General features: G+C 43.7%; 1 protein-coding gene across 2 annotated transcripts; it reads right to left on the bottom strand.

Moving 5' to 3' along the window:
- Positions 1-3,485: 3,485 nt before the first annotated feature.
- On the bottom strand, positions 3,486-9,260 carry PEX19 (peroxisomal biogenesis factor 19). Of its 2 annotated transcripts, none has more exons than XM_087440907.1 (8): positions 9,135-9,260; positions 7,610-7,719; positions 7,019-7,184; positions 6,492-6,577; positions 6,118-6,279; positions 5,081-5,257; positions 4,798-4,842; positions 3,486-4,632 (listed from the first exon to the last, which is right to left on the bottom strand). In XM_087440907.1, the coding sequence occupies exons 1-8, from the start codon at positions 9,235-9,237 to the stop codon at positions 4,549-4,551; spliced, it is 933 nt and encodes a 310-aa protein (XP_087297033.1). In that variant the 5' UTR covers positions 9,238-9,260; the 3' UTR covers positions 3,486-4,548. The 2 variants fall into 2 exon arrangements, with proteins under 2 accessions (XP_087297033.1, XP_004442849.1); XM_004442792.3 differs by having other exon boundaries at positions 9,168-9,260.
- Between the last annotated feature and the right edge of the window lie 3,436 nt (positions 9,261-12,696).

Below are 12,696 nucleotides of genomic sequence, written 5' to 3'. Positions count from 1 at the left end.
GCAGCAAGGCTGCTCGTATCACAGACTGGACCTGCTGCAGAGGCCTTTCTTGCATTCCCAAGTACAGAATATGCTGCCACCCAAAGTGGAAGAGCCCTACCAAGGCATTGTGCTTCTTTCTTGGGGTAAAAGACACAAGATGCAGTAACTTATCCTTTACTTTAGAGAATGTCCCAGACTGCTCCAGATCACTGGACTCCTAAAAATTTAACCAATGTGACAGGGCTCTGCATCTATGCAGGATTTATCTCCCACCCCCTGGAGTATATGTGTCTCCCCAAGGAATCCCAAAATATTTGACACTGCTTGTTCATCATATCTGATTAGCATATCCTTAATATCTGAGTAGCATAAGCTTAACAAATATAATATTCTGCAGAATGTCCAGGTCCCTTTGGACTATACTGTGACAGAGAGGGGGAGAATTAACATAGCTCTAGATCAAGACTGTGAACTTATACTGTTGCCATCACTTGCAAATACAAACTGCTTCTGATACTCCTTCCTGATGAGTATGGAAAAAACATATTAACTAGACCAGGGGTCAGCATACTTTCTGTAAAGGGCCAGATAGTACATATTAATACCCACATACCTATACCAGAGGCTGTGTTACTCTCGCCAGCAAAGAAAACACATCCAACACAGGACTGCAATTGGGACTACTATTTGCTTAAGTTTGCAGTAGTACATTGTAATCCCCAGTTTTTGCAAGGGCCAGACAGGTAAACCTAAATGAGGATATGATGCAGACCAATATCCCTGCATCCTTTTAAGTTTTTAAGGGTGGAACTAATCTCTGCCATTTTCCCCAGAATGCAATATTATTTTTTATTTACTAACTAGGCAGAGGTGGGGGTATAGTTTCAGGGGCTTCTACTCGGCATTTCTGCCAACCACCAAATATGTCCATTCTGAGTATACATTTGGAAACTGGGAAAATGACCATAAAGTGGGTTTTTGGACCCACTGTGAGACAGATTTGAGCCAGCACTCCATTTATTATCTGACCCTATATTTCCCTATTGTAATGGGGTGGGATGGGAGGTGCTGTGGCAGAGCTTTGGGTCCCTGGGTATCAGTGTCAATTCAAACACTGTATCCCTGTTTTCTAACTCAAGAATTCTTTCCCTAGTATATGGTTAACTAAGTAAATGGCTCTTTCAATTGATATGTTGAGTCTGAGAACTGTCTCAGGTCTAGAAACTGAGCAAGGAATCCTAACTTTTCACTGAAGTTACTGATTTCAGCCTTCTGTTAACCATTCTTGGTCTCTCTTAATTATATATAAATCAATACCCTCCTTGGCTGCCCATCTATCTGGTCCCCAGGACCACCCACATTCCATTTGCCATCTCCACTTTGACTTTGCTGCCCGTATGGCAATTCACCCACCTTGCTTCTGAGAGTTAAGTGTTGCCATATGGCCTCTGCTATGCCAGGATCCTATCATCCCCACTGCTAGTAGGGAAACCAGTTCTTAAACAACATCCCCTTCCATCAGCCTCCACCCACAGAGACAGCCACTTCTAAACTTCTCAAAGATGCTGGTGACCCCTTCATTAGTGCCTTTCATTTACAAAAAAATTTTCCCAAGGACTTCCTGAGGAACATAGTCAGCTGGTGGGTTTTCCAGTGTAATATACATTCATTCTTGCATGCCCACTTCCTCTAAGCCTTTTGATCATTTCTCATATGGTTGTCATCTCTGCTTCATTTACTGTGGGCCATTGTTTTTCCCAAGCCCCCCAAAGCCCTCTCAATAGCATTTTATAAGCACCTCATGGGGCCCTTGCCAGGATGTTCCAGGGTCACAGGAAAATGTTCCTATTATCACAAATTCTGTGTGAATTCAATTCTCAATTTATGAAACCATCCAAACAACCACAAATTTCTTTTCTAACATACAGAATTTTGGTACAAAGGGGCACCTTCTTTAAAGTTTGCGAGCACTATAAATACTTCACATACAGCTTAAACCTAAGCTTTTCTAATGGTTATTTTTAAGCAGAAGAAAAGGAAGGCTAGAAAAATACTAGAGATGTCCTTACAGTGACACATTCTTGCTGAAGCAAAAGCTCACTAGAGGCAACCCTCACATAGGAGAGAACTACAAGTATAGAAATGTATCAATTTGGCTGATGGAGCTATGGAGAGACTGAGGAGAGCCCCCAAAACAGTGCTATTCGAAGGTGGTCTGACAGTTTTTCACCAGTCTGCAACATGATGAGTTAGAAATTGAGAGTGTTTAGAAACTTTTTAGCATTTTGACATTGCTGTGATATCCAAGCGCATGATCAGTGACTTACCCTGCTGAACAAGGGCTGGTCAGTTTGAGTGTTGTCAGACTTGCATGGTGGGTAGCATAGTGTGAACAGCACACTTGTCATGGACAACAGGAACACACATTGGTGTACGAAGGATTGGATATTTATAAAACAAAAAACATGGTCCTTTACCACAGACAGTTTAAGAAGAACTGTTTCATCCTTTCAGAAGTCCTAGAATAATTCAGATGGTGTTTTTGGAACAGGGAGTTACCTGAGGTCAATTTGTTCCTGTTCAATTAAAATAAAAATGAAAATGAGTGACTTGGGAAGAAAACTAAAGTGGACTAGGGCATCTGTTTAGATTCCTGGAGTAAGCTCTTGGCCAGGCCAGCACAAGTGAGAACTAGCAGGACAGTAGGCACACTGTTCAAGGGGGAGGGCCCTTTTTTGTTCTCCCCTCCTCCTCCCTATCCTTGTCCAATTTTTGGCTGGAGATATAAGGAGAGAATTTTGGCCATTCAGGCCTTGTGGCCATAATCACAAGTCTGCCTGTACTTTTCCCATCTCTTGCAGAGTAGAGGAGTCTCAGATTCAGACCTGGGCTCTTACATACTCTGATAAGGTACAGTAGCTGGACCTTCCCAGACAGCCTGAGGCCTCAAGAACATTACCTCCCTTGCCAATACCACAGAACGTATGGGATCTTAAGGGGTGAAAAGCTTTAACCCAGGGGAAAGTGACATGTCAGGAGCTCAAAGTGACTCAGATGATGAATGTGAATTTGTTCTGGCAGTTATTTTCTGAGGGCTGAACCAGGACAGCCAGCTGGTCTGACCAGACTGTCCACCAACATATGGCAGCCAAGGTCCATAGATCCATTGGCTCCCACAGAGAAGAGCAAGGTCAGTTCAAAGATAAATAATTTAGAAAACATATTAATAATATATTACCAATATTAATAATAATAATGTGAAATGTTAAAATACAATACCAATTGAAGGGCTTCCCAGATGGAAATACTCAAAGTTAATGAGGAAAGATAGCCATTCTGTCTCTTTTGCCAGCTGAGGTACAGACTGAGCTGGGGAAAGGGTGGTGGGTGCAGAATCCAGCACTGCAATGTTATGCAGAACTAGTCTGCTAACATTCCTCACACTGCAGCTTACAGAAGCTGAGGAAGATCAGAAAAAAACCTGGATGAAAAACAGGCCACACTCCTTACTTACAGTATTTATTAGTCAGGAAAAAGGACCCAGAATGCACCCCACCCCCTTTCCCAAGCCACTTCCCTGAATCAAGGGACAGGATTCAAAGGAATCAGACGTCTCAAATATGCCAGAATGCATCTAGGGAAGAACAGTCATTCATTTCCTAGACCTGATACTATAATTATATGTGTTTGCCAGGGAGAGAGGGGGCCAGGCAGAGTGGCGGATGGACTAGATGAGGAGAAACAGGAAGAGCCCTTCTTTGTCACAGCTTGGGCTCAAAGAAAGGTTGAAATAAACAGGTATTTATAAAAGAGAGGAGACAAGAGAAGAGGTAGGGGGAAAGGAAGGTCAAAAGCTGGGTTCACCCAGATCACACAGCACTGTAGAAAGAACCAGGGCAGCAACTTGAGTTCTCAGGCTGGAACAGGGAGTTAAGGGCTCAGCACCTGGACAGAGGAGAATGCCAGGGCTTCTCTTTGAACCCCATTGTGATTAGATGCAAAGCCCCCACTTTCTTTCCCTTCAGAGAATTCAGAACAGTCTGTCTGTTGGAGGCAAGAGGGCATGGTGACAGACCTATAGCCTCAGCCCAGGCTAAGTTTCTCCCCATTCATTCCCAAAGGTCCTGCCCAAGAGAACTACAGAAATACAGAATACCAGGACTCTGTCCCTGCTCCCCAGTTCCAAGAGAGGGAGTAGAGACAAGGCACGAAAACCCTGGGTGCAAAGGTGAACATCAGTGTGGCCATATATAACATTATTTTGGGAGAGGGAAGGAGGTGTATGCCCTAAAAGGGATGCCTTCCTTCACCTGGTGGGTAGCTGGGCCTTGGTTAGCAGCAGAAACCACAATGGATAGGGCTCAAAGAAATGGCCTTCAGAACAGACCTCATTCCTAGAAAGACAGAGAAAAAGCCTCAGCTGGTATGGCACAATCTTGGATGGGATGACAGAGGGCAGTGGGAAGACCGCTCCTGCAGATGACACTCCTGCCTCAGCTCCCAGTGGTTCTGCTGACTCCAGATGTTCCCCATGGCTGGGAATCAGGGAGGAAAACGTGTTGTGTTTCACATGATCAGACACTGTTCGCCATTGGCACCTGGTGGGCCCGACAGATTGAGGGCATCCAGGTCAAAGTTGAGGCCAGGAGGCTGGAGAAGAGATGAAGGGACTTAGATAGCTGCTCATATTTCGGATTAGAGCTTCTGAAGGTCCATCCCCAGTAGCCACAATTATCATCTTAGGTAGAATCACTATAGGTTACAGAATCCTGTAAACTTGGGCTCAGATTAAAATCCAGGAGAAGATATACTCACCATCTCCCCAGCCAGTTCTTTTGGTGGATGGCCCAAATCCTGTAGCTAGAAAATAAGGAAGAAGAACATGAGATAGAGAAAAATCCCAGAAAACAATATAGCAGCCCAAAAGAAGAATCTGAACTACGGTCTCTCTGCTTTCTCCTGACGACCATGCTATGTGGCCTCTCTTGTGCTTCCTCTTCCAGCTGGGTTTGGCAGCGTGGCATCTTTCCCAGATATTTCCTCCAATGAACACCCAAGCAGACAGCATCAGTGGGAAGACAACAAGAGGAAGCCTTACCTGCTGCATAAGATCCAGCACCATCTCAAAACGAGCCTTCTGAGTGGCCTCACTGTCTGTGGGGGTCTCTGCCTCAAACTGCTCACATATCTTGCCCATGACACTGTGCTGCTCCTGATATTTTTCAAACTGCTCTGGGGGTAAAGACTCCCGGTGACTCTGCAACCATTCTGGATACTAAAGAAAGAGAGCGTGGGTGGCGAAAAATTAAGCGAACAATGGATAAGACAACAAAATATGAAAAACAATAAAATATGAAGGAGAGAGGGACATAAAAGAAAAGCTAAATAAGCGAGCTCAGCATGAGAAGTAGCACTGACTCCAACCAGATCACCTGTCTATGCTAGCATTTATGGTCACCAGAGAATGGCAAACTTTTTCTGTGAAGGGCAAATAGTAAATGTTTTAGAGTTTAAGGGCTACATATGGTCTCTGTCACATATGCTTTCTTTTTCTTTTGTTTTGATTTTATAACCTTTAAAAATGTAAAAACCATTCTTAGCTTGCGAGTTGGATTTGGTCCACCCAGACCCTGGTCTGCTGACTCCTGGTCTGCACTATTCATTGCACACTTAACCATACGTTGCCCTGTGTCACTGAAAAGCTTCTATTCCAATATTTTATCTCTTCAGTAAAACTATAAGCTCTTTGATGGCAGCGACCATCACTTAAACTACTCTTAAATTGTTCATAGCATAAAGCCAGCAAATTCTCAGTGAAACCTTGTTAGAGAAATGAATGAAGTTGGAAATGCAAAAACGGGTTGATCAGCCAACAGTCTTGAACCAGTTTACAGAAAACTAGAACTGAAGGATTTCCCCTTCTACCTTAACTATCCTCAGTGTGGTAGCTTTATTCTCTGAGAGACACAACTCATCCCCAACTTTCCCCACTCCAAATAAACAAAGGAGAAAAAAACAGATGGACTTGTGCACTCAAGTTACTCTATCTCTGCAGGCTCTAAGCAGACAGAGTAGCCCACAGAAGTTGATACAATGGAAAGCAAGCGGGAAAAGCAGACACAGAAGTTCACAAACCTTTTCTGTGATCTCCTTCAGTGATGGGTACAGCACATCCTTGGACAGTAGGTTCTGCATGATACTCTGCATGATGGGGAGGATGTTCCCTTCCCCATCCCCTTCATCCATGCCCAGCCCCTCCATGGCCTTGGTCAGCTCCTCTTCTGACATACCCGAGTTCTAGAAAGGAGAGGAGAGAGGTGAGCAAGTATACTGCCTTCTTGGGATGTTACCACCCTTTCAGATGGAAAGAACTATTTAAACTTGCCTGTAGCAAAATAGTGAAGCAGGGACAGGCTTGAGAAGATACCCAAGAGAGTCTGTCTTTTGAGACTTTGTTGGTCAAGTGTCTGGCAATGGGCCCCTATGGTCCCCTACCTATTCCCCCTCACCTGAAGGTCAGTAGCATTCTTGGCTAGTCCACTTAGTGTCTCCTTTAGGCAAGAAGTGAATTCTTGTTGGGAAGTCGCATCACTGCCTAGGAAGGATCAAAAGAGCCAAGGTCAATCAGGATTTTAACTGTTTGCTTACCTAGACTGACCTGGTTAACAGCTTGGATATGGAGCATTTACTAGTGAATCACTAGCACTCCAAATCTTTGAATATGCTATGGTTATCTTCATAGTCATTTTCACCTCTCTAGACGGACTGTGTGTCAGTTTTTTCTCCACGATGACACCTACAATAACACTGTGACCTTTAAAATGGTCCGTTTTCAATCATCTTTTCTATTACTTTCCAACCCATCTCACCCCTTTCATTAAAGAGGGTCTCATCCCTCCTCCCATCTCCTCGCCCCACTCCATGGCAGTGATATCATGACTACAATCAACTTTACTAAGAATTTTGTTGTTTTCAAACAACAATGACTGAAGAGATTTGTTCAGATATTTCCAGTTGTCTGAGGCCCCCTCCTCACCTACTCTCCCAGCAGCCTCTGAGAGCTTTTGGAACTGCTCTACCAGGTGGGGTTCTTCCTCAGCCAGTTCCTTCATTGCCTTCTCGAACTCTGCAGTGGCTTGGGAAGCCAGCTCGCTGTCGAACAGTTCCTGGAAAAACTTCTCTTGGGAGGCGAAGAGGGCATCCTGCAAGGAGGAGTGGTCAAAACGCATCTCTTACTTGGCACCCCACTGCACCTGGCCTCTAACAGAAGCCACAGGCAGTGGCTCTGGGAAATGCAGTGCTTCCCTCCTACCCACCTCCATTGGACATTCTAACTACTTCTCTTAATGAGGACAGCAAGAAAGGCATCTGGCCACTCAGGGAAGGATATGGAGAGGCATTCCCAATCCAACCATTTAAATCTGCTCTTTTCTCAAGAAACTTCCTTGCGATTCCTCCACTCAACCTTAAGTCCCTGTTTCACAAGGACTGAGGCCTGCAAGAGCACTCAGCAATGAGGCCAAGGTACCCTCCTCCCAACCCCTCTGGCCCACAGGGGCCTGCCCCACCTCTGCTCAGAACTGCATGCCCATCCCCTCCCCCTCCCTTAAGTGGGTGGAATTTATACTTTGGCAGTGTCTCCTGGCGATCTCTTCTGGGGTCCCGAAGCAGCAGGGGCCGTGGTGGTGGGAGGGGGTGCTGGGGAGGGTTTGGCCTTATCGAAATCATCAAGAGCACCTTCAGAGACAAGAGACATGGTGTGTGTTGGGGATGGATGAGGATGCAATGCTGGGGGGTTTCTGGGCAAAGCATTAAAAGAACAATCTTGCAAACTGCCAACTTTCCTAAAGTTTTCTCCTTTTTTTTTGAAACTCTCTTTCCTGGCCCATCCCTCAACAAGCCTCCCTCTTCCTCCCCATTACCTAATTTATTGTGATCAAAGGGGAAGAAAGCCCCTGAGATGGAACAAGCATCTGTCTCAGAGCTGGGAGAAGAGAGTTAAAAGAAGTTCGGCAGAGACATCTCCATCTACACAGTGCCTTCTTTGCCACACTCTAATGATTCCCCAGAAATCCAATACGAATATTCAACAGGAGCAGAGAACACAGATATCCTTAACCCCACTGAAATCACTCTGGAGCCCTAAAGAGAATAATCTCTGGCAAGAAGGCAGAAGCCACAAGATGTCCCACCCAGCTTCCCATGGGTCCTGGTACTACCACAAACTGAGAGACTCCACACTCCACTCCACCGGAGGACATTAAACTCTCTTCTCTTATCCTTCAATTTAGCCTTTCCTCAGCTAAGCTCCTAAGAGCTGCCAGTGCTCTCTCTGGCCTCATCTCTGCAGATAACCGTATACCAATTCACAGAGTCAGTTGGCACTCCTCACCCGTTCTGTTCATCTTTCTGCCTGCCCATATCTCTGTGACCGGGCAAGAGAAAAAAACATTCACCTCTTCCCTGAGAAGCCTGTGTCCTCACCACCATTCTACTTGCCAGGCCTTGGGGGAGGACACTGTCCCCACTCTGGGCAAGAAACCAAAAGAGAAGTGGACAGGGCTAAGGAAGAAAAGAACATCCACCCTCAAGAGAGCGAACTGTCTTCCCTTGAGGCCTCTCTTCTGTTTTTCAAAATAATGGGAAAAGAGTCGTTTCGAGTTTTGACATGATGAAAGAACTGGAAAGGGGCCTGGTGAGAGAAAGGTGAAAGGACTGGGAGACGGAAAGAAGTGTCTTTTGTATTAAGGAGGACAGGACAGCGCATAGAAGGACGCACTACGAGCTTGTTAAGAGTTAATATAAACAATCCGTGAGTGTCAGGTTCGCTGACCACCAAGGACCGAGTGTTGGTGCTGGCGGGAAGGAAGTTAGACTTCAAGAACTTACTAATAATCTAAAGTAAGGGGAGTTTGGGGCGGGATCGTTAAACACCGTCCTATGGATTACTGTTTCCCTTCAGGCAGGGAGATCAACGGTCTGGGCCGCTCAGGGACCCGAGGTGAGCTCCCCAGCCCCCACCGCGGAGGAAAGGGAGAGTGATTTCGGGTTCGCAGTCAGACCCTCCCCCCCAGTCCAACCTTCACAGAGCCTCTCCCGCTCCGCCCAAATATCTCGTTTACTGAACCCCCTGAATTGGTCCTGACACCCACCCTCTTTGGGCCTTTCCCAATACGGGCTCTTACTTTCCAGAAGCTCTTCCAATTCCCGGTCCGCGTCGGCCCCAACACCACAGTTTGCCCCAGCGGCAGCCATCTTGCTACCTCCGACTTGCCGTAGGAGGCGGGACTCCGCGGCGCCCCACCCCGCCCCCGCCCCTCCTGCCAACCAATGGTATTGTCGGCCGCTGCGGAGCCGCCATTTTTAAAGGGACAGGAAGCTTTGATTTTTTTTTTTTTTTTTCTTTTTTCTCCAGGAACCATTGAACAGAGAAGTTTCTGCTATCTTCTGCCAGGTTTCTTACTGGCCTAGACTCCTTTTTTTCAACTTCCCACATTATCTAGAAAAGTAGGTCTTTCATTATTTCTTCCTGAGCTGTGGGTAGGCCAGATTGGGACAAACTGCCTGCAAATAACCAGAAGCTGTGCATGTACAACCACTAAGACAGTTATGGCATATAACATTCTATTTTCCTCTCACTTCCTTCAGTGTTTTACTCAAATATCGTCTCTGAAATGCCTTCTTTTGGCTTCACTAAATAAAATTGCAACCTTTCCCACACACATACATATACACTGCCTATCCCCTTTATTTTTCTCAACACTTAACGCTATATATTTTACTTATTTATTGTCTCCCCCACCCCTTTAGAGTTTAAGCACTATGATGGGAAGGATTTTCATCTGTTGTCTTCACTGCTGTATCCCCAGCTCTTAAGCTAGGGCCTAAAATTTAGTAGGCACTCATTGGCCATTCCTTGCTCTCCCACACCCTAACGAGGAATTTTTCTCTGCAGAATCTAGTGGATCTCTCTCATTTCCTATTCTCCATTAAAATTGTCAGACTAAAGGACACAGTGCCAGGAACTTAGTCAGAACTCAAAGTTAGTTGAATCAAATCAGGCAGAAAAAGCAACTCTAGGACTTCGGACTGAGCAAGCGGGCAATTCGAATGTACTAGTAATACCTATCTCCTTTTCTCCATACAGAACTCAACCTCCAATCAAGTGAAGCTGGGGGAGGCTTAGATAGAGACAACTCTAGACATCCCTTCCCTCCTCTGGAATTGTTCTCCTATTTAGATCTGTCAGAATGCACCAAATGCTTCAGACACAAATCTATTTTAGCACTTAGAGGGCACCTACCGTTGTTTAAGATCCTGTGCTGGGCACACTGGAGGATACAGAAATTAGGACCAGCCCCTGCTGTATGGCAGCTGACTGGGAATTAGGGTGGAGGTAGGATTAGACATACACACAGTAAGCATGGCACAAGGTACATGTCTTAAGAGGTAAGGATAAAGTGCTATAAAGTTTAAAAGGGATAAATCACATCTAAATGAAAAGGCACGTCACGGTTTTCATCCTTAGCTTGCTAAACACACACTTGAGTACTGTGTTAAGCACCAAATTAGGTACTTACTCTTTCCTTCCAGATAGAGCACATACTTTTAAAGTCATACCTGTGCAAAACCTACTGTATTCTTCCAAGCACAAGTGCTGTGATTGGAAGAAAACATTCTCAACTAGGAGTAAGAAGACCTAAGTTCCGGTTCCGACTCTGTCAATTACTTTGTTCAAAACCCTTTACCACGCTAGCCCTCAGATTAAAAATACGTAACAGTAAAGTTGGGACTCTAACGTCCTTTTCAATTCTAAACTTCTATAATTTAATCTGTCCCTGATTAACCTCTTTCTCCCCAGCATCTGTAACATAATCAATTCCAGGCTTTCTCATTCAACTCCCAACTGCTTACGTGTGTACCTCTAATATGACTACAGTTATATCAGACACATATTTCTATTGGCTTTACATTAATGTGGTAATATAAGCATGTCAATAAGGAAAACACTAGATGGTAACTGAGAATTAAGATGGAGTTGAAAACAAGCATGATTCTTCCTTTGCCTTATTTCTTACACTTACTTCTGCTTTTATATTTTTACTACTGACACTCCCAACATCTGATCTCAGTATTTATTCACCACCTGGCCTTTCTAATGTATAGTGAACACTGTGACAAAACAGTATTTTACAGCATTTTCTTTGTATCACTCTCTTGCTTCAGGTTTAATGACTCTCCACTGTCTATTGACCAACTTCAAATTCCTACCTGGTATTCAGTTATTTCACATATATCCATCTTATTTCCCCAATTACATAAGCTTCAGGAGGCATGGATTGTCCACTTTTTTCATATCCTTCAGTTCAGAATGTTTATGTTTGTATGCAAAGCTAATTCTGTAATTTAATAAACTCACAAAAAGATTTTTTGCCAAAACTTATCAGCAACTTGCCTATTTTTACAGAAAGAATGTTTATAACTTGAGAAAGTGTTATCAAAGTAGTATGCAAATTTTTGAGAAGGCAGGCTTAGCTTGGGGATACTATGTTTTAAGACAGCAACTCATAAAGCTCAAAAAATATAAATGCCTGTGTTCTTTGATGCAGGAATTACACTTCTAGTTTATCCTCCAGACACACTTTCCCCACCTGTACAATGTATATTCAAGTTATTCATAGCAGCACTATTTTTTTTTTGGTAAGGAAGATCAGCCCTGATCTAACACCCATGCCAATCTTCCTCTTTTTGCTGAGGAAGATTGGCCCTGGACACCTGCGCCCATCTTCCTCCACTTTATGTGGGACGCCACCACAGCATGGCCTGACAAGCGGGCAGCACTATTTATAACAGCCAAAGATTGGAAATAACCCAAATATCCATCAACAAGAAGGCAACTTACATAAATTACAATAAATAGTACAATGGTACGTAGGCAAAGAAGTAAAAAAAAGAGTGAAGCTCTCTAATATACTGATATGGAAAAATCTCTAAAACATGTTAAATGAAAAAATTAACAAGGTGCAAAATCATTAAATAGTATGCTTCAAGTATAACAGGGGGATAGGGAAGAACATTCATATCTGTTTGCATATAGATAAAAAAATCTCTGGAAGGATATAAAGAAGCTAACAACAGTACTTGTTTTGGGAAGGTTATAGGAACTGGGTGGCTGAGGAAAGGAGTGAGAGGAAGAAGCTACAGAACAGCTTTTTACATTTACTGATTTTTGAACTATATAAGTGTATTGTTTATTGAAAACATGAAATTAAAATGAAAAAAGTAGATATTTTAATCAAAGGCACAGTACATCAGTCTACCCAATTAGTCTTAGCACACGACAAGCAAATACTGTATTGCCAATGTAATCACTGTAACATATACAAAGCATTACTAATTAACTTTATATACGTATATTACACAAAACATCTAGAACAGTGACGGGTACATGGTAAGTGCTCAGTAAATACTGACTGTAATTAGCAATAGATGGAAGGCTGCAGTCAATAACAGAATAGGGGAGCTACTTGCTATCATTCTCAAGCAGTTTAATATATCCTATGAAAAATATGTGCTTTTTTAAAACAATGGGTACTTATTACTTTTGTAATTAAAAATAATTATTGAAGGAAAGATATCTGCTTTGGTGGGGCAGCTGCATGGAGTAAGTAGGAATAAGAGAATGTCCAGGAAATAAACAGCAAGCCACGAAAC

Source organism: Ceratotherium simum, chromosome 2 (genome assembly GCF_057802395.1).
Source record: "Ceratotherium simum simum isolate JZ-2026a chromosome 2, ASM5780239v1, whole genome shotgun sequence".
NCBI classification, from domain to species: domain Eukaryota; kingdom Metazoa; phylum Chordata; class Mammalia; order Perissodactyla; family Rhinocerotidae; genus Ceratotherium; species Ceratotherium simum.
This window is presented reverse-complemented; position numbering and strand designations above follow the sequence as displayed.